A 27,408-nucleotide genomic window follows, 5' to 3' on the forward strand; every position below is an offset into this window, starting at 1 on the left:
TGCTGTGTGCAGGCGTAATCTGGCTGCGGCGAGTGGGGACTGCTCTTCACTCTGGTGCGTGGGCTTCTCATCTTGGTGACTTTTGTTGCGGAGCACAGGCTCAGTAGCCGTGGGGCATGGGCTTAGTTGCTCATGACACGTGGAATCTTCCTAGTGAGTGAGTGAGTGAAGTCGCTCAGTCATGTCCGATTTTTCACGACCCCATGGACCGCAGCCTACCATGCTCCTCTGTCCATGGGATTTTCCAGGCAAGAGTACTGGAGTGGGTTGCCATGTCCTTCTCCAGAGGATCTTCCTGACCAGGGATCAAATCCATGTCCCCTCCCTTGGCAAGTGGATTCTTATTCACTGTACTATCTGAGATGTGTCGTGGTTGTATTTTTTAGTTTTTAGTGATAATTTGTGTTTGTCCTTTGAAATTGTGTACCTTAAATAAAGGCCAAGGTAAAAATGGCTTTGCTAGAAAGACATAAAAAAAAAAAAGGATTAAGGTATGGAATCAGAGAAACAGCAATAATAAAAGAGGCAGGGAAAATAAAGTAGATAAACCTGAATTTTTGACTCTTGAAAAGTACTAAGCACTATGTTTGTAGTAGTTTGGATTTTAGTGATGGTGTGTTGAGTGTCTTTTGATTATTCAGTTCCATGTTAGATGGACTCCCAAATGCTAGGAGGTGTTAATGTCAGTGTCTCAAGGACTATATCTCAGACTCTAATGTTAGCTATTTATAGTCTGTGGTGTTGTGGAACTGAAAAGGGCCTTAGGCAGTTTTTCAAATGGGAAAGCTGAAAACCTACAAAACTGAAATGACTTGTCCAGAGTTACTGAGATAGTTAGTTGCTGAGCTGAGATGCGATACCAGTTGTCTTGTTGATCTTTCTTTATACTATCTGCTTATTTAATTGGGAATATTTTGGCTCATCCTAGTGGTGCAGTGGTAAAGAATCCACCTGCCAATGCAGGAGATGCAAGAGACAGTGATTCAATCCTTGGGTTGGGAAAATCCCCTGGAGGAGGAAATGGCAGTCCACTCCAGTATTCTTGCCTGAAAAATCCCATGGACAGAGGAACCTGGTGGACTACAGTCCATGGAGTCACAAGAGTCAGGCATGACTGAGCATGCAGCACGCACACATTCATAGCTCATCTTGATATCTTTATAAACTGATAGAGACATGTATACATACATATATGTACACATACACATATCCATCTGTTTTCCCCCTTCACTTCCTTCCTGTCTCTCTCTGACTTACATACCTATTTACTTACCTACTTACCAAACCAGACAAGCTTAAAGCTATAGTCAAAGACAAGACAAAGACTTGTTTTTCTTGGATCCTAATCAAGTTCAGAGCCATACACTCAGTCAGTGGTCATCATTCCCATTAACTATTGCCAGAGAGTTTTTGGTGCCCACATATTAACCTGTGTGATAAGGCAGCTTTGGCTAGACTTCACCTGTCAGTCTGTTCCTGTTTTGGCCTTAGATTAAGATGTTTTTTTTCCATGATCCCATTCTGGTATGAGACTGCCGTTTTCCTTAGTTCTGGGCCTGACAAGAGAGGCTCTGGAGGGGAACAGAAGACAGCAGATGGACTCTCGCTTTGGTGCCAAGGTAATGTAAGGCCGCTTCGGAAAAATAAACTTTACGTGTGAAGTGATAGACCAGGTTATCATTTCGTCCTAGGAAAGGGATGTGGCCAGTGCTACAGATAGTGTCAGGAAGAAGTCGGTCCAGGGCGTTCCTAAACCTTAAAGATAGGTTTGGAGATCCTGGGTATCTTTAGGACAACACTGGAAAGTGATAATGGTCCCCATCCTGTTTTTGTACTTGACCGTGACACATCTCTCATTGCAGAATTGTTAGAGTAGGATTGCTGAGATGGAAAGAGCTCAAGGGATATGTGGAGGGTAGGGGCTGGGAAGGACAAAAGCTAAAAAGCCATATCATTCGAGCCCCTGAAGAGAAACTGAGTGGATAGACTTGTTTTCAAGTCGTCTGTGGCCACTTGTGGAAGGTGGAGTGACAAGTGAAAAGAAGCATTGTTCACAGACAGTCATAAATAAGCCAGGAAAATCCATGATATCAAGAGGTCATAGCGAGTAAAGAACTCCATGAAAGCAGACACACGTTCACAGAACAACACACACAGACACACACACACACTGTCACATACATGTATCTGCATATATATTCTGTTGATGGTTGATAGGATGGTCACAAATGGATCAAAAGTTAAGTACAAAACAGGAAACCCCCAAACTTAGAAGTAACTGCAACCTGGCGAAAACCTTCATGATAAATCGTCAGAGTTCCTTACTAGAGTTGATGCCCTTTTGTCCTGGTGCCTTATCTCACGTGTGTATTATCAGTGGTTCTCAGATGCTTTCCTGAAGTCTAATAGTGGAGGGTCATGGCTCCAGGGTCCATTCCCCTTCTGATGCCTGAGCAGTCCTGGGAGGAAGCCTCCTTCCCCTTTGGCTGATGAAGGACCGCGCAGGTCTCCCCTCTCTCCTGCCACAGCTGATTCTCTGCAGTCACCCCCATTCACGTGCTGGGGTTTCTCCTGAAGACAGACAGACACCCACCCACCCTACCCATCCACCCACGCTCTTTAGGATTCCTAGCAACCACGGGGTTCTCTGCTCTTCATGGTAGAACTCCTGGCCAAGTTGTCTCTATTCACCATCTTCAATTTCATGGACCTCACCTTCAGACTCATGTCAACCCAGGTTTCTCCACCTGGACCTGCTCAGGTCAGGTTCACTGAGAGCCTCCACGTTGCTAACTTCAGAAGGGCTCTGTTCTCAGTCCTTATTACATGAACCATCAAATGCTCACAGTCTCCTCCCTGAAAAGCCTTTTTTCAATGGGGCTTTGTGGGCAACATATTTTCTTGGTTTCCTAATTTTTTTTTAAATGTTTTATTGGTGGACAATTGCTTTACAGTATTGTGCTGGTTTCTGCCACATATCAACATGAATCAGCCACTGGCATACATATATCCCCTCCCTCTGGAACCTCCCTCCCATCTCCCACTGCATCCCACCCCTCTAGGTTGTCTCAGAGCCCTGGTTTGAGTTCCTGAGTCATGCAGCAAATTCCCACTGGCTATCTGTCTTACACATGGTAATGTGTATGCTTCCATGCTTCTCTCTCAATTCATCCCGCCTTCTCCTTGGTTTCCTCTTAACTGGATTCACTGACTTCTGTTTCTCCTGATTTCTTGGCCTTTTGGTCCTGGGGCGCTTTGGCTCTTCTCTTCCCTTGGTTTACTTATCCCCTCGGGGAGCTCATCCACTGTGTGTTTATCAGGCATCCCCACGTGGTGAGAGCAGGTTTGCACCCAGGCCCATCTCTTCCTACAATTCTGGGCTCCTAAAGCCCAGTGTTCACTCAGCGTTGGCACTTGAACATCCAGGGGGCATCTCCCACCCGAGACATGTGGAACACACCTCCTCGTCTTTCTTCTAAGGGAGGGAGAGACTGTCTTCCCCATTCTGGGAGCTTAGACTGAAGATCAAATTGTGGTGTCGTTTCTGACTGTACCACTCACTCCCATCCACCTGGGCCTCCCATTGGCTCTCCTTTCACCTGTCTCTAGACTCCCCACCGGAGTCTGACCCCCCATCACCTCTCATCTGCAAGACCCTCCCAGCCCGACAGGCCCCGGCTTCCCCCTTGCTGCCTGCAGTCCAGATCAGCCTCTTGAAATATACCCCATGAGGAGGCACCTCTATTCACAGCCCTCTATTAGAAAATTTCCATCTCAATGTGAAAGCCAGAGTCCTTACAGTGTCCCTTAGGGCTGGACCCTGTGGCTCCTTGTCCCCTTTCTGACCCCTCCTGCTCCAGCCATGCTGGCTTGCTGCACGTTCACCACTCTGGGCATTTGCACCTCTGTCTTCTGTTTCCGCAAAATCACTGTGGATGGTGACTGCAGCCATGAAATTAAAAGATGCTTGCTCCTTGGAAGGAAAGTTATGACCAACCTAGACAGCATATTAAAAAGCAGAGACATTACTTTGTCAACAAAGGTCCGTCTAGTCAAGGCTATGGTTTTTCTAGAAGTCGTGTATGGATGTGGCAGTTGGACTATAAAGAAAGCTGAGTGCTGAAGAATTGATGCTTTTGAACTGTGGTGTTGGAGAAGACTCTTGAGAGTCCCTTGGACTGCAAGGAGATCCAACCAGTTCATCCTAAAGGAGATCACTCCTGGGTGTTCATTGGAGGGACCAATGTTGAAGCTGAAACTCCAGTACTTTGGCCACCTCATGTGAAGAGCTGACTCATTTGAAAAGACCCTGATGCTGGGAAAGATTGAGGGCAGGAGGAGAAGGGGACGACAGAGGATGAGATGATTGGATGGCATCACCGACTCAATGGACATGGGTTTGGGTGGACTCCGGGAGTTGGTGATAGACAGGGAGGCCTGGCGTGCTGCGGTTCATGGGATTGCAAAGAGTCGGACACGACTGAGTGACTGAACTGAACTTCTGTTTCCAGTGTTCTTTCTTTCCCCAGAATCTGCACAGTCTCCTTCTCCTGCAAGTCCTCACTTAATGTCACAGCCATGAGGTCTTTTCTGCTCTCCTTTCTGAACCTATAGCTCCCCTCCCCCCACATTACCTGGTTTCCCCCATCACCCTTTATTTTTTTGCCCTGAAGGAGGAAATGACAACCCACTCCAGTGTTCTTGCCTGGAGAATCCCGTGGATAGAGGAACCTGGCAGGCTAGAGTCCATGGGGCCATAAAGAGTTGGATACAACTGAGTGTCTGAGCACGCACTTACTCACCTTATAACTTATTTACTGTCATGGTTTATTGTTTAGTCTCCCCACTATAATATAAGCTCCATAAAAGGGATATTCTGGGGGGAGGAGATGTGTTTATTGCTATATTCCAGGGCGTAGAACAGTTCTAGCACAGACTAGGTGCTCAGGAAACACTGATCACATTATGGAAATGTATCCTACTTAAGATACCTGATGATGTAACTAAAGCACCTAAAGTATGCTAAATACCATGGAGCCCCTGTATTTTATCTGAAAATGTAAATTTCATATTTTACTTCATGATCTATGTTTTTTTTATTATGGCAGCAACGTTTAGAATACTTAGCACTGGATGAAATGGAAGCTTCGGGAAGATTCCCCCTTGATTATTCTGTGTACCGCTCCCCAAACCCCGCCACCCAACCAACACACATACATTGTCTTGGTTGTCATGTCCCACCCCACAGCCTTCAGGAGGCATATTCTAAGTTATAATTGGTATTTAGAATAATGACCATGCACCTTACACTATCAAGAAAAGAAAATTCTCATTTGTGAAGTGTTCTCGGTAAGCAGTAGCATATAATAAGTACATTTGAACCTTCCAGCTCCTTAGTTAACATTTCAGTTCTTCATTTCATTCTCATGTCCCGATCCCCAACTGCGGAAGCCTCTGCTGCCTGGAGAAAGGGTACTCATGCATGCATGCTAAGTCACTTCAGTCGTGTCTGACTCTGTGCGACCCCATAGACGGCAGCCCACCAGGCTCCCCCGTCCCTGGGATTCTCCAGGTAAGAATACTGGAGTGGGTTGCCATTTCCTTCTCCAGGGGTACCCATAGGGAAAGGTATTTATGAAAGGGACATGAGTCACAACCATTCTTCTTATTAGAGGAGCCTGAAAGTTAAGTTGGATGTTTTAAAAAAAGATATGGAGGGACTTCCCTGGTGGTCCAGTGGTTAAGACTCCATGCCCCCAAGGCAGGGGGCCCGGATTTGATCCTACATGTTGCAACTAAGAGCTGGCACAGCTAAATCAATAATAAGTAAATATTAAAAGATATAGGATATTTTCATATTTCAAAAGTACAGGAAAATTTAAAATTGGTAGAAATACATCTATGCGACCCCATGGACTGTAGCCCCCTAGGCTCCTCTGTCCATGGAATTCTCCAGGCAAGAATACTAGAGTGGGTTGCCATGCCCTCCTCTAGGGGATCTTCCCTACCCAGGGATTGAACCCAGGTCTGCCCCATTGCAGGCGGATTCTTTACCATCTGAGTCACCAGGGAAGCAACAAAAATGAAAGAAATCCAGAATTCCCTACCTTTGGATTCTTACCTGTGCTCCTTAGGGATCTTGGTCAAAGTATTTAATCCATGGAGGCTAACACTCCCTTTCCTGTAAATCAAGGATGGTTATGTCAGCTGTTGGGCTCTTGTGCCCTGGGGAGCCCTGACACACAGAAGCTCAGGACATGTTAAACTCTCCCCCTTCTGTCTGTACACCCATCTCCTTGAGGTGACAAACGTTCTCAATTCCTGTAAATTATAAAAGGTAAGTTATCAGTGCTAATATTAGTCCTTTTTTTCCCTCCCCTGAAAGTTTCTGTAATGTTACTAGCTAAAATCGTACCAGGTTTGTTTTGAATAATGCATGTTCTATGGAAAAGTTCAGCAGTGATTGGCTGAATTATACGTTCAAGCCCAAGAACAACTTATATTGTGACTTTCAGATACAGACTTTAACAGAAATGAATGCTTCAATCAGGCTGTAAGCCGGATGGGAATAAAATAGTTACACATTTATGAGGGTGAGAAAAGCCCCTGTTTAAATGAGGGGAAAACCGTGTGGATTAAGCCTGTTCATTTTTTTAACTTAAATGGAACAGTAATATAATGAAGAAATACTTTGCCAAGAATAACCTGGTACAGTCACCAAGGTATATTTCGGTCACAGAACGTGACTGGGGTTCAGGCTCACGATGCCTGCTTCTGATTTACGGAAGCACGTGCCGCACAGACAAGTCTCAGAGTCAGTGAGAGGCTGTGTGTTTACAGACTGGGGTTCTGATGCCTGCTCTTCTGTTTTCATCTTGGTTTGAATCTTGGGAGGTGCCTGCCCGTGTCTGAACTCGCTGGTTGTAGAATGGCTCGTGTTCCTTACAGTTAAAACAGAGAGGTTATTTGAAAGTCACGCGAACCACTTTGAATCCCATATTCATAAAAATTCCAAGAGAGGGTTATTTAAAAGTCGTGTTAACCATTTTGAGTCTTGAGCATCTTTGTTTCCGGCTGTCACCAAAGCAGTACTAGGTCTGCAGAGATCAGGCTCCTGACTGACTTTTGGATGAGACTTGTACACTTGGGGGACAAATGCAGAGTGGAATTCAACATTTGGTACTAAAAAAGAAAAAGAGAAATATCCATGCTACCGAGCAAAAAGAGCATGGATGGAAATGCGTGAGATGCATTTTGATAATTTCTGAAAGAAAAATAAGAAAAAAGGTTTATCTTTAGATGGATTAGACTATATTATTATAGTCTATATAATATGTAGACTATGTTATTTTAGGCTATATTCTGTAAATTTTTCTGGAAAAGGTGATTAAAAAAAAGAAACACACCCTGAAATACTTGCAGTTTCTGTGATGGCTCAGATGTAGCTGGGCCTCTCAATTCACTGACATTCCAGAAACATACCAGTAATATTTGTGGGACTGTTGGGCTCACCACACCTCTCAGAAACTCAATGCCGTTAACGTGGTTGGGAACTTGCTTATTGATTCTACAAATGTTTTCATGTTAATTTTTGCATCCCCTTCCTACACAAGCTCATAAGGCTTCTGGGGAAGCGTTCAGATCATAAGTGGCTGTTCTTTCTCTCCAGTGCCCGGTCCATGGGGGGCTTGGGGGATGTATAGGTGTGTGCAAAAATTCACACTGAACTGGTGAGTGGAGCTCTTCTTTTACTTCAGTTCCCCAAGTTTCTGTCAAGACTAAGAACATTTTCTTTTTTTGCCAACTCTGCCTCCCACATGAATATTTGAGCTATTGCTTGCTGGGGACACCTTCCGAGGTGGTGTCCCAAAGTGTCCCTAGGAGATGGCTCACATGTGATGCTTCTGGGGACGGGGTAGGGGGAGGGCACGAAGGTGAAGGTGATGGCAGTGACCAGCAAGATTTCGCCCAGCCTCCTCACTCTCATCCCACCTCTTCCTCTTATCTCTTGCTTCTCATCCCTCGCAACATTGTCCCTGACACTTGTGCCCAGTCCTTGCTGCCCCGTCACCTTTCCTGAACAAGCTGGGGACTTTCTTGTCCACTTGTTGATTCGGTCACTTGCGGATTCAGTAGGTGGCCCTGGAGTGCCCATGTCTTTGGATGTGCCCTTTCCTATTCCTTGGATCGTCCTTCTCTTTCTTCATTCAGCAGAATCCCACACATCCTCTAGACCCAGTTCTTCATCTGACTTTTTTAATGGGGTCATTTTTAACTTTCATAGGAAGGATTTGAATGTCCAATGAGGGTTTGTCTTAATTTGTGGCCTGCAGAAAGGTGAAGGCCTCACGTGTGGCACATGCTTGACAGAGAGTCCTTTTCTCTTTTGATCTTCTTCTCTCAGGCTGAAATGTTTCCCTTGGGTGATAATTTGTTGGACGCTTCGAGACTCTCTAGACCTGGGTTGCTATCGGATCTTATTAGAATGGATGTGTCATTCTGATGAAATTACCACTTGGCAGTTTTATGAATCATTGTTTTTGAGCTTTTTTTTAACCATTACTCAAGGAGATGTAAATTTAATTCACAACCCAGTGTATAGGCAAACATAAGCACGCAAAAAACTTTAATGTCATAGGACAATTTTTACCCTTACTGGGATGTAACCCTCTTACCCGCCCCCCGCCAAAATTCCTTGCTCCATTTCCATCCTATTCATTTAAAAATACTGGTATCAAATCATTGCATAAATGTCATGACCCAACAATGGTTCATGAACCCTTGGACAAACACTTCTGTTAGCAATGCTGCAGATGTTAATTTTTTCTTTTTTTATAAAAATGGGTGTGAGCGTTGAGACACTACTTGTGATAAATTGGCTTACTAAGGTGATGAACTGTGCAAAAAGCTGGGCTGTTGTCTCTGTGGAATTTATTGCTTTTCCTTTACTGAATACCAGCCATGCTTGTCTTCTGAGGTCCTATTCCGGGCATCCCTTGCTGCAGATTGGTTTGTCTTTTCATCTGTTAATATGCATTTGGAAGGAGCCCCATAGAATTGAAATAGACCCAGTGGGACTCCACAATGGATGCTTAGCTTTCGAGGCCTTAGGAACAGTCTGCATTCTGTCCACTTTTTAAGGATTACTCTCCCCAAGCACTATTCCTATGGAGATCAGGTGTTCCTTTCGCTTGCGTCTTCATACTGATTGGGGTCAAATTTTCTTAAGATTAGGAATGAGTTCCTTCCGGTCCTGTTACCCGTGCATTCGGAGTGCAGCTCATGGACTGAAGAGGGCAGACGCCAGTCTGGGCCGTACTGACAGAGTTCGTTAGGGTTAGGTCCTTAGTTCAGTGCTGTGGTTTTAGATGTTTAGGCATAGTTGTTCTTCAGTTTCAGTGTTTTTAATGAGACAGGCAATAAAAGTTTAAGGCCGGGTTTCTCAACCTCAACACCAATGATGTATGGAGCCAACTAATTCTTTATTGTGGAAACTGTCCTTGCCTTATAAGATGTTTAGTAGCATCTCTGAACACTGCCCACTAGAGCCAGTGCCCTAGTGTGATAACCAAAGATGTGTTTTGAGATTGCCAAATGTCCCCTGGGGACCAAAGTCGCAGTGGTTGAGATCAGCTGGGTAAACACGATGCCAATTGTTCAGTGAGCACTTAGGTTATTTTCTTACATTTTCTAATATGTAATATAGGTACATGACTTGTGTCATTGCCTTTTTTGACATTTGACACATTTGACAAATTAGTTTTATGTGCTGTAACTATTGGGGAATTGATCAAATTCAGATAAATACTAAGACTGGAAGTTGAAAAATTCCAAGTTTGTGTGTGTATATATCTATACATATATAATGTATTAACAGTTAACAAAATGTTTGAAACAGCTGGCTGTTATAATATTGATATTATAATGCACCAAGTTAAATTTATAACTAAAAATTAATAATAGTACTGTGTATTAGTGTTGCATTTCACAGTTTTTTTGGGTGGTTTCACATGTATTTCTACATTCAATTCTCAACTCACGGAGTAGGTATGACAGCTATTTTTATCCTTAAGCTGCAGATGGGGAAAATGAGATGCAGAAAGCACAAGTAATTCACCCTGAAACTCACATGCTGTTTAAGAACTGGAAGCAGGGCTTAAACTCAAGTTCTGTGACACAAACCAGTCTGGGATTCTGAGGCTTGTCTCCTTAATGAGTCAAGCTCCCCCTGGCCCCACAGCCCCCACCCCTAAATAAAGGGAACTAAGTAGATATTGTTAGGGTTAATGGTGCATCCTTATCTTTTATTTTTCCAGCTCTTATCAGTATCTGAAATGTTTGCCTTGTCCAGTGATGGGGTTCCTCTTTCATTATAAAAAATCTTTCTGAAATTATATAGGAAGCCTTGTTGATATCTCATGGTTGGGAGAACTTGAGCTCGCCTTAACCGCCTCACCCAGCCATAAATCTGGCTTTTGTGCAGAGTCCCCACGCCTCTGTTCTGCTTGCTACATCAGTTAGCCCCCAGCCCTCCTCACAGCACCATCTGGTCCCCTGGGGTCGCCCTTGACTTCCCTGTGGTCGCTCCATCTGGGCAGTCGGTGCTGGCGGAGACAAAGCACGGCTGGAGGAGTTTAGTTCCCTTTGCTCTGAACTCTATACTATGGGAAAGTGGAGACGCTGGCATTTTTGATGCATCAGTTCAAGACCAAGCTCAAGGCAAATGAAGAAAAGGTAAAGCTTGAATTTCCTCCTAAAAGATGATTTACTGTGAGATTCAGTAGGTCATGGGGGTTGCTGGGATTCTGATGACATACTTGTGAAATTCCTCCACATTGCTGGGCGTTTCTGGGGTGGTAATGGATTACAATTTTAAAAAGTTAGTTTAAGTTAGGTGTTTGGGGTTAATATATATGCACTATTATATATAAAATAGATAATCAACAAGGTACTGAATAGCAGAGGGAATTATACTCAATATTTTGTAATAACCTATAAGGGAAAAGAATCTGAAAAAGAATATATGTGTATCATATGTATATATATACATGAATATATATTCACATATATACACACATTCATGTATATAAACATTCATGTATATATACATGTATATATACGTGAATATACATACACATATATATGAATCATGTGAATCATGTATATGTATATATGAATCACATGTACTTTGCTGTACACCTGAACTCACTCAACATTGTAAATCAATTATACTTCAATTTAAAAAAAGAAACGAAAAAAGTTCCATTCTTATTTGTGATTTTAGCTTAAAAAGCTACATAGCACATTCATAAGGTTGGGGATTGGAAGGGAATGCAGGCAACAAAATACAAAGGCTTTTTTTTCAGGTTCATGAGATTGTGATTAATTTTTTAAAATCCCAGTATTTTATGATAATTATAAAAAAATAATTGTAGAAATAAATGTATCCACAGCATAGGATATTTGTGAAGTACACACAGCCTTAGCACCATCTCATTTCATTCCTAAGAAACTTAAAATTTCTCCTGGCCAGCTGTGGGCCTTATGGAACCTGAGTATACCTGATATGTATTTCTGCAGATTATGTACTCAATGTGCATGTTTTTATCTACAGGGGGCTTTTAACTATTTCTTTTCCTTTTAAAAAAATGTCTCAGGAAATCTGTCATTTTGATATTGTCAGCCAGCTTTCTATCAATCAATTTTTTTTTAACTTGGATACCATAAAGTGCTTTTAGTAAAGGATTTCAGAGACTCAGGGTTGCAGAAAATCTGACTTGTTTATTCTCTTGCCTTCAGACAAAAGTCCCAGCTGAAACTTGACAGATAAATATCTGTTCAATTTGCTAAACTCCTCAGGGACAGTTCTAAAGTTGTCCTCTGAGATTACCCTTCCTTGTCAATAAATTCCTAGTAAATATTAGATAAATTCTTCTTGCCACAGTTGAGGGCTGTTTTCTTTCTGCAGGAGTGATTGGCTGGGGATGTTGAACAGCTGGTCAGCATCACCCACGTGTCATAATGTATGTCATATCCACCTTTGGGGTTTTCTCTAGGCAGGACTGTGTTCATTCTTGAGACATGGCCTCATGAGTTTATACATCAATCTTTCAGCCAGTTCCTGTTAGGATGATTCCTGCTTATAGTCTGTGCCCAGATCAGTCTTCTTACATGTGAAGCTGCTTTCATTCAACAGGTATCAATTAAATGCTTCTGTGAGCTCAAGATGCAGACCTTAGCGGATCGAACCTTGGAAAGGATAGGGTCCGGGGCTGTGTGTTTTGAAATAGGACATGAAATTTTAAATTAAGCTATTTAACTTTAGAAGGAGTCAGACAAGGTGAGGTTACAATCTGCCACAGGGGCATAAGCTTCCAAGCTCAAGCCATTCTGCACCTTTGAACCCCTCCTCCCCAAACTCCACCATCTCTGTGTGTCCTTGAGTGGCCAACACAGCGGGCCCCTCTCCCAGTGGCAGCTTTGTGCCCATGGGTTGAGGGGCTTGAGTGGTGCTGTGTGTGCGCGTCTTCGGGCATGTGACCCTCCGATCAGAAGGGCCTGACAAAGAGTCGCTGGGAGACTTTCACCTGTGGGTCATCACCAGACCTTGGTATTGAGGAAAGCAAGCACAAAGGCTCACTCCCTTCAGCTTGTGGTGGGAGCGGCAGCTGGAAGCTTCTCTGACTTTTAGCTTCTACTAAAATGTAGCTGAGAAAAGACAACGTAGGTATTGAACTTTAAAGAGGTAGGGTGCTGCTGTTCCAGCTCCCATGTCACATGTGTCATGGGTAACTCACTCAGTGGCTCTTCCGCCTTTTAGATGTTCGGGAGAGCTGCCCATGGAAAGATGTGATCAGTAGTGGGCTGGGTACCACTCTAACCTCATTGGTTAGAGATGCTGGCTTCAGTCTTTATAGACTCACATGAGCGGTTAGATTTCCTGCTGATGCCTAAGTGGGAAGTCTTTTTGACTTTTTTTTTTTAATTTAAATTGTGTGTGTGTGGATCATCCTAGGTAGACTTGTGTCTTTGGATTTATTGGGGATACTTATGTCTTGTACCCAGAGAAGGCGATGGCACCCTACTTCAGTACTCTTGCCTGGAAAGTCCCATGGACAGAGGAGCCTGGTAGGCTGCAGTCCATGGGGTCGCCAAGAGTCAGACACGACTGAGCAACTTCACTTTCACTTTTCACTTTCATGCATTGGAGAAGGAAATGGCAACCCACTCCAGTGTTCTTGCCTGGAGAATCCCAGGGACGGAGGGGCCTGGTGGGCTGCTGTCTATGGGGTGGCACAGAGTCAGACACAACTGAAGCAACTTAGCAGCATGTCCTGTACCAGTGCTCTGTGAATTTTAGAAGTGACCATCAAACCATCCAAAGAGGCTATACAAGTGGCTAACAAGCCATGAAAAGATGTTCAACATCACTAATCATCAGAGAAGTGTAAATCAAAGCCACAGTAAGATATCATCTCACACTATAGGATGGCCACTATATTAAAAAAAAAAAAACAAATAGGAAATCACAAGTGTTCCTGAGGATGCAGAGAAAAATTAGAACCTATACTCCATTGATAGGAATGTAAAATGGTGCGGCTGCTATGGGAAACAGTATGGTGGGTCCTCAGAAAAATGAACAATGGAAAAATCATATGATCAAGCAATTCCACTTCTGAGTATATACCTCAAAGAATTGCAGGCAGGGTCTCAAAGAGATACGTGTACACCTGTGTTCTTAGCAGCATTACTCACAATAGACAAGAGGTGGAAAGCAGTTTCTAAGGGTCTGTTTACAGATAAATGGATAAACAGAATGTGAATAATGGAATATTATGCAGCCTTAAAAAGGAAGGAAATTTTGACACATGCTACAACACAAAGGAGCCTTGAAGACATTACGCTAAACGAAAAAAGCCAATGATAAATGTCAAATCCGGTGCGATTCCACTTGCATGGTGTACCTAGAGCAGTCAAATTCGTTAGACAAAAGAGAATGGTTGTTACCAGCGGCTGGGGAGATGGAGGAGAGAGTGAGGTGAGGAGTTTAATGCAAGAGGTTTAGTTTTGCAAGATGAAAAGAGTTCGGGAGACGAATTGCATAACAGTGTGAACATACTTCACACTACTGTCTGACCACTTAAAAATGGTTCAGATGGTAAATGTTATGTGCATTGTACTGCAATTACAAATATAGTTTGTTTGTTTTAAAGAGGAAAAAGGTCACTATTGAGCCCTCACTGCTTTGCTCTCTCTGTCTGCAGAGAAAATAAAGGCTTTGTGTCCCGGCCGTGAACACAGCCAGATGGCAGCACCCCCATCTTTCCCTCAAAGGTGGGCTTCCTGCCGCTGGCCTCTTGCAGCGGGGCCCACGCATGTGCTGGAGAAAACCTTTTTCATCTCATCTCTGGGGTTGGCATCTCTGACACGTGTTATTTTAGCCAAGGGCTATTTCTCTGTGATTCTACATTTTGGGTTTTGTTTTCGCTGCTTCATCAGCTGAGGAACAGTGACCTGTTGTTGCCGTGCCGGGACGCTGCTCCTGTGATCTTGCCAGGGCGGCGGGTCTGGGAGTTGTTTTCCGAGCGGTGGTGACAGACGAGCTGTGACTCAGGGCAGCACGCTCACCTGCTCTCCCCCGAAACAAAGGCATGCGTTTGCCTGAGGACAGAGTGAAAGGCCTTTCGCAAGGTTGCTGGGGGCGGTCCTGGCTTCCTTCACATCTTCCAGACAACCCTGATGAATCACACAGCTCACAGATGTGCCGTTTATTATTTTCACAGCGATTCTGGACACCCATTGTTTCTCCACGTAATTTACGGCAAGCCTTCCTTTTGACTTTTGGGGGGACCGGGTGTAAAGTGCTTGACAGAGTTTTCTCCTGTTTCTTGTTTTTCAGGATCCTTTCATGGATCCACTGCCTGGACTTCCTAACCACGCTGCCTTGCTCCTGGGACCCTGTCAAGTCGACTGACCATTAATCTCCCTCAGTGCACAAACCAGACTGCAGGTGAGTCCGGCCCGTGGGAGCTGTGGTTCCTGTCCAGTGCCACGGCTGTGTTAGTAAGGGTTTAATTATTTGTTGCCATTATTTGTGTTTTAAACTGAGCTTGATCATTGCCTCCAAAGAAATGTCAGCCCTTTTGACTTCTGTGGCTGTACATTCTTACATATAAAAGAATGGAAATTAAAAACCAACTTCATGTATTAGAAGTAGGTAACCCACTCCAGTATTCTTGCCTGGAGAATCCCATGGACAGAGGAGGCTGGCGGGCTACATACAGTCCATGGGGTCGCAAGAGTTGGACACAACTGATTGACTAAACCTAACCTCATATATCAGAAACATAACTGGAAGCATCATTTCTGACTTGCCTCAAACACTGATACATTGGTTAGAATAAAAAAAACATAACTGAGGAGGTGGGGTGGTTTGGATCATCCCCTGGAATTTTGCTTAACTAACAGACTCTCTAAACAAATTGGAGTTTTAAAGGAAATCAATAGAATCTAAGTTTGGGTATGTTTTTTTTTTTTTTGGATGCTCACATTCTTTTTTTTTTTTTAATTAAAAAAATTTAAATATTTCTTTCTAGGATGCTCACATTCTAACAAGTCAGCTTCAGACTTTTATCAGTTTCTAAAGTGAGGACCCTTAAAGTCTTTAGAAAAGCACGAGAGATTAGTTTCATTAAAATGTTTTTCTGTTCCAAAGGAGAGCTTTTATTTTCTCCCTCTGTTTTTCACCTCAGCCTAGTTTTTGAGAACATTTAGTCTTTATCCTTTGAGGTATGCTATTCTGTGTGACAAATGAAAGCTCCAACACAGTGCAGTACCCGGAGTCATATTACCACAAACATGGTCATTTTTCAGCAGTAACCACTTATATTGGAGTGCAATATGAGCTCTTTCAGTCGTTCATGTATAAAGGAAAGGTGCCTCTGTGGTCACTGAAAAATCAGTGTATTGCAGTGACAGAGTAAAGGGATTTTCTCATTTTGCTCTTTAGAATCATTGATTCAAAACCTCCCAACACCCAGCCTATAGGAGGTCTCTGTCTTAAGCTGATTGCTATGCCTGTTCGGTTTCTGAATTAACATCAGACAACAGATAATGTGCTTAAACTCACTAGCACAGGAATGTGCAGTGCTGTCTACTTGGCTGATGACCTGCAATGCAGAAGGAGAACCAATTCCGCAAGTCACGCTTGTCCCTACGTCTCTGAGTTGTGTCAGGCCCAGAAAGAGGTTGCTTGGTTTCTCTGTCACCTGAACATAGCTTGTAGAAAGTTCTGTCCTAGTGGAATGTAGTTTAGGTCATGACTCTTACTGACACTGCTGTTCTTAATTCAGGTGACGATGGGAAACTCCGAGAGTCAGTACACCCTACAAGGACCTAAAAATCATAGCAATACTATTACTGGTGCTAAACAAAAGCCTTGCTCCCTGAAAATCCGTGGCCTTCATGCCAAGGATGACAAGTCATTGCACGGATGGGGTCATGGAAGCAGCGGAGCGGGGTACAAGTCCAGGTCGTTGGCCCGAAGCTGCCTTTCTCACTTTAAGAGCAATCAGCCTTACGCATCCCGACCAGGGGGCCCCACGTGCAAAGCCTCCAAAGGCAGTGCCTACGCCAAGCATAGGACAGGTGCCGCAGGGTCAGATTTCCAGGGCACCGATGCCGCTTTCTCGCCCGAGAACGGCTTCCACTATGTCGGACGCCCGCCCGAGGAGAACCACTCGGCTTCGAGGGACTGCCGCAATGGGCACCTTCTCAACTGCTACGGCGGGAACGAGAGCATCGCATCCACCCCGCCTGGCGAGGACCGCAAGAGCCCCCGGGTGCTCATCAAGACGCTGGGCAAGCTGGACGGGTGCCTGCGGGTAGAGTTCCACAGCGGCGCCGCGCCCCCGGGGGCCTCCCCATCGGGCGGCCCGGTGCAGCTGCTGCGCTACTCGGCCGGTTCCGCGCCCAGCCCCAGCGCCTCCCCGGCAGCCGCCGCGCGCCCCCGCTCCAGCAAGGGCAGCTCGCTCAGCTCCGAGTCCTCCTGGTACGACTCGCCCTGGGGCCCGGCCGGCGAGGTCAGTGAGGCTGAGGGCTCCTTCGTGGCGCCAGACACGCCTGAGCCCGGCCTCCACACTGGCTTCCCGACCAGGGATGCTCCAAAGCCTTTCAGCCAAAGCGCCTCCCTCTCATCCCTCCGGGACCCCTACCCCAACGCCTCCCTTGGGAGCCTGGCCCCCGCGGCCCTGCGGCTTTCCGATGACTACATGGGCACCCGCGCCAGCCTCAGTGCCCGCGTCTCCTTCGCCTCCGACATGGACGTGCCGGCCCGCGTGGAGCGCGGGGAGCCCGGGCAGTTCGCGTCCTTCACCCTCCCTTGCCGCAAGTCCAGGGCCCTGGGCGAGGAGTCCTCCAAGAAGGACACCCTGAAAGCCAGGATGCGCCGCATCAGCGACTGGACGGGAAGCCTCTCCAGAAAGAAAAGAAGACTCCAGGTGAGTCAGGCTGGAGTGCCGGGAGAGATGCTCTTCGATTGGTTTTCTATCTGCAAAACGGGAAGGCTAGCAGAAGGTACTGCAGAGAGCATTCTGAGACTTAGATGAGCTGCTGAGAGTGGTTAGCCTAAGACTTGGCACTCCTTGTTTTCGGGTGTGTGTGTGCGTGTCTGTATGTGTGTGTATCTGTGTGTGGTGTGTGTGTGTGTGTGTGTGTTTTCCTTTTGCTTCAGACATGCATTTTCACTCTGAACCCTCCACTCCAGTCATTCCCATTCTGTCCAATCTTGTGCCTCCTGGATTCTGGAGTAAAATCCACAGGCCTCATCCAAGACCTAGTCAAACTGTTCTTAGAAAGAACAGCCTAAGGGAGACTCCCCAGTGAATTGGTTATCTGAGTACTCAGCTAAAACTCATTCTCAAAGCCTAGAACGAAAGGAAGAGAGAGAAGCTGTTGTCGTTTTGGGATGAGTAGCCTTCCTGGATGAGTAGCCTTCCTGAACTCGATATTACTTTAGGGAGATTAAAATTCCTATTGTTCATTGAGTACAATGGGGAAAAAAAATGGGTATAATCTTACCACCTCCTCATGGGGACAGCTAACGGTGTTGAAAACATCTTGACCTGAACACATGGAATCACAAAAACACAATGTTGATGAAACAAGAATCATGATGGTGACAGTAATACTTTTAATGGGCGTATAAAGTTTGAACAGGGGAGACAAAATGACTTCAGTGCCAGCGAGGAAAGTAAGACTTTGCCCTCTTTGGTAATGAGAGGCGATTGCTAGGTATTTTTAATTGCTCTTTTGTATTGTTTGTTTTTGTGTGTTTTTGCTTTTAATTATTTATAGAAAGGAGAAAGTATATATATACATATTTTAACTCACCTTAAGTCATATTGTTGAAGGAAATTTAAGTGACTTTGGGAATTTGTTGAAGGAAATTTAAGTGACTTTAGGAATTTGTCTCTAGTAGAGTGACATTTTGACCATCCTTCCCTGAGCAGATTGTTTCAGATCTGTAAAATTTGCCATTAGTTACTTCCTTCCTAGGCACAAAGTCCAAGCCCCCTGCCCCAATATTTTCCTTTGTCCCTTTCTTCCTCCTCTCAGGAGGAGACTAAGGATAGATGATCAGTGTCCTGTTACAGAACTCTTCATATCCCTGAGTGCAGTAATTTGCTTCCTCCTGACTCATTACTTGTTCAGGTCAAACCATTAAGTAGTAAAGATTTCTTTGACCTTTCTCTCAGCTGCCAAGTACACTTGACAACTGACAGCAATCAAACATAAAGGGAAAGATAGCTCCTACTTTCTGGGGACCCGCAGTCCTATGCAGACAACTTTCTCATCTTCTTGATGCAAGTGCTGTGTTGTCGACTTGTGTTCAGCACTCATCTCCCGGGACCCCTGAGCCTGTTCCTCCACATCTCTCATTTGCATAGAGCATGTTCTCTTCTGTGTGTGTGGCCTGGCTTATACATGGTCAGTTCCCATTCAGTTCGAAAGCAGACCTTTGCCACTGTGGACTGACCACATTCCATCCTATGCAGACCCCTGCCGCCCAGCCACCCCTGGGAAGTGAAGCTCCTTCAAGTCTGGATCATCCAAGACTTAACTGGATGATTTGTAAGTCCATGGAGTTAAGAACAGAATGGTTACAAGATCAAAGAGCCCGAATCTGAAAGGACTTCCCCTCATCTGGGCTTCCCAGGTGGCACTAGTGGTAAAGAGTCCGCCTGCCAATGTAGGAGATGCAGGGTTGATCCCTGGGTCAGGAAGATCCCCTGGAGGAGGAATGGCAACCCACTCCAGTATCCATGGACAGAGGAGCCTGGTGGGCTGCAGCCCACAGGGTTGCAAAGAATCGATTTAGCATGCACACGGACCCTCTCATTTTAAAATGAAGAAACTAATGTTAAAGGAGTTTGACGATTTATGGCTAGTTAGTGGACATGACTGAAGTGACTTAGCAGCAGCAGCAGCAGTGGAGAAGCTGGGGCCAAAGCCATTTGTGCTAAAGCTCAGATGTGTGTCTTTTCCACTTGGCTGCATGGCCAAGGTACTCTTGGTACTCTAGTAATTTCGTGGGGGTTATTGAACATTAACATAACAAATTATCTTGGATTTTTAAAAAGTGGCCTACGAAGGCAGCTTTTTGCCTTTTGCTTGTGTCCGATTTTGATAATTTATAAAGGTGAACAACGTTTTGGTAGGTGTGCCACTTCCACTGGCCTTGCCTTTGTTTTCCTTCGTTCTCTTTTTTTATTTTCCAGCTGGGTTTTGTCTTTGGCCATACTGTGTAGCTGGTGGGATCTCAGTTCCCTGACCAGGGATCGAACCGGGGCCACTGGGGGACTCCTGCCTTCGCTTTTCTTTTACAATTGAAGGTGAAGACAAAGTTTGGGTCTTTAAAAATACAGTCAGTGGGTAGGAGCAGCAAAGTGTGTGACAGTGTACCATAGTTAAGGTACCAAATGCTTATTCTCTTACACAGACTTCTGTATGCCAGTACAGCTAAGACTCAGAAGGTCTTCCCATGATGGGCAGACATATTTGTTTTGACTTCTAAAAAAAAGTGATGTGAAAAGAGCCATCCTTTCTTTAGAGGGTTTTCAACCACTCTGGGGAGTTACAGCCTGAAAGCAAATTCATCAGTGAAGATACTTAGTAGCTGAAAAAGGATATTCAAACATAGAGGGTGGGGGGATGGGTGTGCAGGAGGAGAGCGTGTGTTTGAAGCTGGTGGACGACTTGTAGCGATGCAGCTGTTCTGAGACGGGTCCTTGGTAAACTTTCCATCCTGTGAGTCAGGTGGGCCAGGTTACACCGAGGGAACAAAAGCCCTCAGTTCTCCGAGGTTGAGCACAAATCAGTCTGCGTCGTTCTCAAGCTGCAACTCTGTTCTGCATTGATCCCCTCTGGGCCCCCAGGTCCATGGAGTAGTTTCCCTCCAGGACACCCCAAGCCTCCGGGACAGAGGGAGAAGAAACCTATTGATGGTTTTTGAAGCGCCCGCTCAGAAGCCACGCCTTTCACATCTGTTCGCGTTTATTGGGCAAAGCGGGTCACGAGACCACGCCGAACTCCAAGGGATGGGGGTTGGGAGCAGGGAATGGTCTTGCCAGGGGCCCTAGGGGTGAGTCCTGACCACTGCTGCAGAGTTTCTTAGCGAGAGTCAGGACACAGAGACCCCGGCTTTCTGACCCTCTTCATTTTAGACTCTTGCTGCCCCTTGAGGGCCCCACAGTCCCAGGGAATTTCTGCAGAGGACCAGTGGGCTTTACTATGAAAAGAAGGACAGTGGCATGTGAAGAACAACACGGTGAATTTGGTGCTTTTTCCCATAAAGTGAGGAATGGAGATGAGTTTTCTTTTAGCTCCCAAGGAATTTAGTGACGTCTCTTGAGTTCCTCTTCACTCTGCTGTAATGCTATAATGTCAAGTTATGGTACCTGTCATTTATGATTATCTGATGCAGATAGGAATGAAAATTAGACTTCTTTATGTACATGACTAACACAGCACCTTAGCGTCACACACACAGCACAGTGATCAGGAAATCCAGCTGAATCTCCCACATTCCTTCCTTCCTATTAACCTGAAAATGAGTCACTAGCTATTAGGATTCTAGATAGAAAGCTTTACACATTTGTTACAGACCAGGGAAATTGATATCTGTGTATATGAATCAGTTATAAATGCTAAAATATGTGATCTTTTCTCCATTTTTCAAGGAGGAAAATTTGTCTTTTGCTCTGGTTGAACAGTTAAAAGTTAGCACTATGACTTAAGTCTACCTCTTGTGAGAACCAATGTCAGGAGGGCTGACAAGTTACACTTCGGTTTGACACTTGATGCTTTTCTCTGGCAGGTCTCTGCTGGGTTTGAAACACCCCATCACAGCTCTTGCTGGCTATCAGAGGCAATCCCAGTGTCCTGGGGCTATGAGTCAGAGAGTCCTATTCATAGCTGAAATAATGTCAATATGAGCTAAATGAGAAATATTCCTTCATCTCCTAGGAACGTTTGAAGAGCAACACAGTGACAATTGAGGGGGAAAAAAAAAAAAAAAAACAACCCTTAAACTATTTTGAAAGTTTCCTGTCCAAGTGACTCACCATAGCTGGCTTATTTGCTCAGTTCTTGCATAAGCATCAGGGTATAAATAAATCTGACTATGGGATATCGTATAAACACAGTGGAAGATAATATTTTCATTAGTAATAGCTATGTTTGGGGCTCAGTTGTTTGTAGCCCTTGGGTATTTAGAAGCACTTGTCTAATTGATGATTTTCCTACAAAAGATACCAGGTAATTGCTGCTTGATTTCCGGATGAAATTTCTGGAAAGAAAACCCCTCCAAACAGGGCAATATTCACCATAAAGTCTTTAGTCAGTGGTCCTTGACCTCATTTTCCCTCCTCTTTATTTTAATGGAGAAGGAAATCTAATTGAAAATTCACTAGCCTGTGAGTTAGAGTGTGTTAAGAGTCTCTGCAGAATTACCTTAACCTAAGCTGTAAATTTGAAATGTCAGAGTCTTTTAAGTCATAAATCAAGCTTACTTTCTTTATTTTTTAAAAGATTTGTTTGTTTATTTATTTTTGGCTACATCGGGTCTTGGTTGCCGCACTCAGGATCTTGGTTACATGCAGGATCTTTCACGGTGGGCTCCTCTTCAGCTGAGGCATGTGGAATCTCCAGTTGTGGCTTGTGGGCTTCGTTACCTCTTGACATGTGGGCTTCCCAGATGGTGCTAGTGGTAAAGAACCCACCTGCCAATGCAGAACAGGTAAGAAAAGCAGATTTGATCCCTGGGTCAGGAAGATCCCCTGGAGGAGGGCACGGCAACCCACTCCAGTATTCTTGCCTGGGGAATCCCATGGACAGAGGAGCCTGGCTACGGTCCATGGGATCACGAAGAGTTGGACACGACTGAGGTAACTTAGCATGCAGCATGCACATGTGGGATCTTAGTTCCCTGGCCAGGGATTGAACCTGCATCCCTTGCACTGGAAGGCAGATTCTTAACCATTGGACCACCAGGGAAGTCCTCCTAAGCTCACTCTCTGCTCAGAAATTTACTTACTGCTATTGACCAATGAATGGCCTCTATGCAAGTTATTCTTCTTAAATGGCTAGACCTCTAGTCTAGGTGTTAGAGGAAACCTTCTTGTTTTCAGCTCTGTGCACGGCCAGTTCAGTATTCAGTGCGTGTTGTCTTAAGTAGGGCAGTGGTTATTAGATAAACCTAATTTTATTTAGAAATGCTTATGTCTCATTTTGTGTCAGAATAAATATTAAAGAATCTTGCTTTGGTATTCCCAGTGCTTGGAATAAAATGAGTGCTCAAATAAAACAATGGGAATGAGTAAACAGTATATTCTTTTCATGAAAAAATTCCCAAATTAAGTAAAATATATTAGTTATGAAATAACTACAGTGAAATAGCTATGGTTCTTAACAAGAACCCTTTGTGGATAAGGAGCCCAGGTGCATGGTTTTTACTATCCAAAGAGGGAAAATATTAATATGATGCTAACGATCTTAATGTCTAGACCTGAGCAGGGGTTCAGAAGCTGAAACTGTTCACTGTGGGGAGTGGAAGAAACGTTTATATATAATAACACCCTCCTTGACCCTGAAATTAGTGCTTCTCCTGTTTAGCTTAAAAATGATCCAGAAAGAAAACAAGACTGCAAGAACATGAATTCTTTCCTGGAAGATCCTGATTCATAGTTAGCCAAGAAATTAGCCAGAAATCTTCACTAGTATGTTTTGAATATACTAACTCATTTTTTGATGCCAAGTGTGGGTTAGATTTAGGATGTGTGCATGCTAAGTTGCTTCAGTTGTGACCAACTCTTTGCCACCCTATGGACTGTAGCCCACCAGGCTCCTCTGTCTAAAGGATTCTCCAGGTGAGAATACTGGAGTGGGTTGCCATTTCCTCCTCCAGAGGATCTTCCTGACCCAGGGATCAAACCTGTGTCTCTTACATCTCCTGGCAGGCAGGTTCTTTACCAATAGTGCCATCTGGGAAGCCCTAGATTTAGGATGCTCAGGAATGATTGGTTTACACTTTTTAAGCATTGACTCCCCTGCCTATACACTGGTTTGGACTGTATTGTCTCTATGATTCTTTCTGGTTTGCAGACTTGCTGCATTAAAAAAAATTTGCTTTGCAGCATTTCTATTAGCGAGCCACACTATTATATTTGTGCATATTTGTGCATATTATATTATATGCACGCCATGTGGGGGAAGAGGTGCTTTGGCTATACATAACCTCTGATGGGTGGTCATCTGCGTTGCTCACAGGAGCCGAGGTCCAAGGAGGGCAGTGACTACTTTGACAGCCGTTCGGATGGGCTGAACGTGGACACGCAAGGGCCCTCCCAAGGGTCTGTGTCCCTGTGGTCAGGGGGCTCTGCTCAGATCCTGTCCCATAGAAGTGAATCTGCTCATGCGATCGGCAGCGACCCCCTCCAGCAGAACATTTATGAGAATTTCATGCGAGAGCTGGAGATGAGCAGGACCAACACGGAGAACCTCGAGACGTCCACGGAGACGGCCGAGTCCAGCAGCGAGTCGCTCAGCTCTTTGGAGCAACTGGACCTGCTCTTTGAGAAGGAACAAGGGGTGGTGCGCAAAGCCGGGTGGCTCTTCTTCAAACCCCTCGTCACTCTGCAGAAGGAAAGGAAGCTGGAACTGGTGGCCCGGAGGAAATGGAAGCAGTATTGGGTGACACTTAAAGGTATGTGGTCTTCACCACCCAGGGGGTCCCAGGAGTTCTTTCCTCTGCTCTCCTCTTTCCTAGGAAATGTCAGCGAGTCCAGGCTGGACTGGAGTTCATGTGCAGGCATCTGATCCAGAACCGTCCAGCCTGCTTTCCTAAAATACCTTCTCAAACCTGTATAATATGTTCACTTAACAGTCGTATGCATCTTTCATTCTACTGAGTGATGATTGAATGTAACAACTATTGCTTATTATTTTATAGGGGTTTCCGTACCACTCTTTAATACTTGTCCTGCATTTGGGGGATGGGAGGGGAGCCCCGGATAAGTAACCAGGTGTAGTTGAGTTATTTGGAACGTTGAGCATGGATTGTGCACATGTTCAGAACCCCAGAGAGGCAGTCCTCCCCAGCTTGTACAGTGAAGAGTTTCATCCGCATCATTTGGTTTGTGTCACCCCACGTTGATGAGCTAAGAGTGTCTTATTGTCATCACAAACATGTGCTTTGTTTTTGTTTTGTTTTGTTTTTCTGATGCAGAAGAAATAGGAGAAAGCCTTTGCTTTGTGAGGATGATAAAAGTTTTTCACAAGCCTTACCGTTTAAAAATTATAATTGCCTCTCTCATTGTGGATGGATAGATTATTTGATGCGATCTGAGGCTTTGAGTCAGCATCGCGTTGACTGATATAGATGTGAACGCCGAGCAACCCCACAGACCCGGGCATTTCTGCACAGCTGTCCTGAGACTCTTTGTCAGAGGAACCTGGTGTGGTTCCTCAGTAGCAGCTGGCACCCTTCCTTGTCATGGGAGAAGGCAGAAACGGGGGTCACGCTGGACAAAGTGCAGGTGAAAGGCCCAGAGCTATCTGCAGTGCTCCCCATATTTAGAAATTGTGAGTTTTGGGGAGCTGGCATCAACTCATTACCCAGCACCCTCTGGGAAAGGGACACGGAGAAGCCATCTCTTCTCTAGGTAACACCTTCCCCCAGCAAACTGGAGGTTTTATGCAAGTTGAGACCCGGAATCCCTCACAGATGCAGCCCTCTTTTCCAGTTCTCGATTGGATCCTCGTGGTATCTTGTGGCTCAGGAAGGCAAAGGGCGACCCCCTGGGGGAGGCGGGGTCTTCTGTGGGAGGACGGAAGAGATTTGGAAAGCTGGAATAATGGATTGGATCCAGCAAGATAACATTTTTAAGGGATAAGTTGATGCTTTTAAGGTTTAATGATCAAAGAACTACCCAAGTGCGGGAGAGGGAGGTGTGTCTCTAGAGCATGTCAGACACTTTTCTTCAACGTGAAGTTTGTTTACTAAAATGGGTGCTTTGGGACACTGAAAGCAGGATGCTTTCCCTGCTTGCCTTGTGGCTTTGAAAGCCCCAGAGCACACCCCATGGGGTGGTGGTGGTGTGCGTTTGTGTGTCCATATCCTGCTTCGAGAAGCACAGCCATCGGTGACACCGAGGGGCTGTAGAGCTGTGCAGTATGGAAGATGACAACGATTTAGCAACATTTAACCTGGAGGACTGAGAACTGGGGTGACCGTGAGTATAGTGGTCTTCGGGAAGAGACACTGAGTTTATTCTGGTTTATCAAGGTTGGGACAGGACTAATAGGTAGAAGACAAGCTGATGGTGAATTAGTATAAAAAATACACGAAGGGAAAACCCAAAAACCTAGTGCTTTCCAGAGTTTGTGCTCCCGGAGATGTTTGTAGTGCCAGGTGCTTGGAGGCCCCTGGGGAGGTGTGGGCAGGTGTCATTTAAGGTTGAAAGAGGACGTCTCTAGAACACTGTCTCCCATCCTGGCAGCTGTCCAGGGAACCTCTGGCTGCTGGCTTCAGGGGCACAGATTGTCCTGACTTGTCTCTGACCTTTGTAAGATCCATGGGCCTGCCCGGGCCCTTGCTTGTTAAGCATTTGAAGCCCCGTGGATAAAGGATGCTCTCTGGGTGACAGTGTTATAAAGCACACATCCCTTTGTTTCCTTGGCAGCCCAAGAAAGGGTTGGCATGAAGATGTTTTTTTCCCTCCATCATAACCTATCCCATGTGCTTTTCTATGCCTCTTTCCTCTGGGAATTCAGTATTGATGAGTTCAGCTTTCTTGGCTTAGAATCCAAGCTGTAATATTTGGGCTTAACTGTTTGATTTAATTGGCTTAACTGTTTGATTTAATTGTAGTTAAAAACATATATATATATATATATAGGTATACACACACACACACACACACACATATACATTTAAGCAGAGTTTTAAAATTATCCTTGAAGTGTCTCTGTAAATAAAGTCGAAGCAGTGCTTTTAAGAGAGCAGCTATCAGCCAACCATCTGGTTGCCCACCTACACTGAATGTCTAGGTATGCTAATGGCACACATGTTTTTTAGGGTTTGGAGGATGTAATAAAACTTTAACAAGGGTGATTCTGCTTTCCAGCTGTCTTTTCCAATGAGTGGATTTACGCGTGGTTCACAGGGGACTTCCCGGGCAGAATGTTGGCAGGGCGGATATACTGTCCCTCAGAATGCACAATACGTGGGATGCTAAGGCTGGCAGCATCTTGGTATCTGCCCGAAATGAATTTTACTTCCTCTAGATAGAATGATTCAAGCCCCGGCCACTGGGAGCTCAGTGTTAAGGGAACCATTGCAAAGAATTTGGACTAGGGTGGAGCTGGCACCGCTACCCTGGTCCTCAGGACCCCGGGTCATGGGATGTTGTATGTGCAGCGGTAGCATCAGTCAGACGTTTCCTGATGGAAAGATGGGAGGATTATTTCTAAGTACATCAGTGGCTGGAACAAAGGACTGGCTCAGGCCTGCAGCAGTGGCTCAGGCCATAAACCTCATGCCCCTTCCCCTTATTCTAAGAGGCTCTCACAGCCTCTGCCTTTGGATGCGGGTTGATTGTGGGAGGAGAGATTGCTCAGTGCCCCACTCAGAGTACTCAGAGATCAGAGAGTACCGGGGAGGGAGAAAGCGCTGCCTCAGGGATGCCATCCCCGGGGGCAGAGCTGGGGTCGTGCACTTTTTTTCTCCTGATTTCTATGCTGTGCTGGGTTCCATTGTAAACTTGTGTGACCATGTTTCCCTCATGTCCCTTCTTCTCGTTCCTTTCCTACATGGGTCCTCAGGACCTGTGACAGGGGCCGTACTGTGCT

General features: G+C 45.1%; 1 protein-coding gene across 4 annotated transcripts in view; it reads left to right on the top strand.

Annotated features, from left to right (window-relative positions):
• TIAM2 (TIAM Rac1 associated GEF 2) overlaps window positions 1-27,408 on the top strand; it is a 236,767-nt gene that overhangs the window by 101,475 nt on the left and 107,884 nt on the right. For all 4 annotated transcript variants that reach the window (XM_015472916.3, XM_059889963.1, XM_024997095.2 and 1 more), the window contains 3 exons: window positions 14,900-15,010; window positions 16,353-17,498; window positions 23,827-24,262. In XM_015472916.3, the coding sequence (XP_015328402.2) occupies window positions 16,359-17,498; window positions 23,827-24,262 (1,576 nt within the window). In that variant the 5' untranslated portion in view covers window positions 14,900-15,010; window positions 16,353-16,358. The remainder of the gene's footprint in view (window positions 1-14,899; window positions 15,011-16,352; window positions 17,499-23,826; window positions 24,263-27,408) is intronic.

The sequence above is a fragment of the Bos taurus genome, chromosome 9 (assembly GCF_002263795.3).
Source record: "Bos taurus isolate L1 Dominette 01449 registration number 42190680 breed Hereford chromosome 9, ARS-UCD2.0, whole genome shotgun sequence".
Classification (NCBI taxonomy): domain Eukaryota; kingdom Metazoa; phylum Chordata; class Mammalia; order Artiodactyla; family Bovidae; genus Bos; species Bos taurus.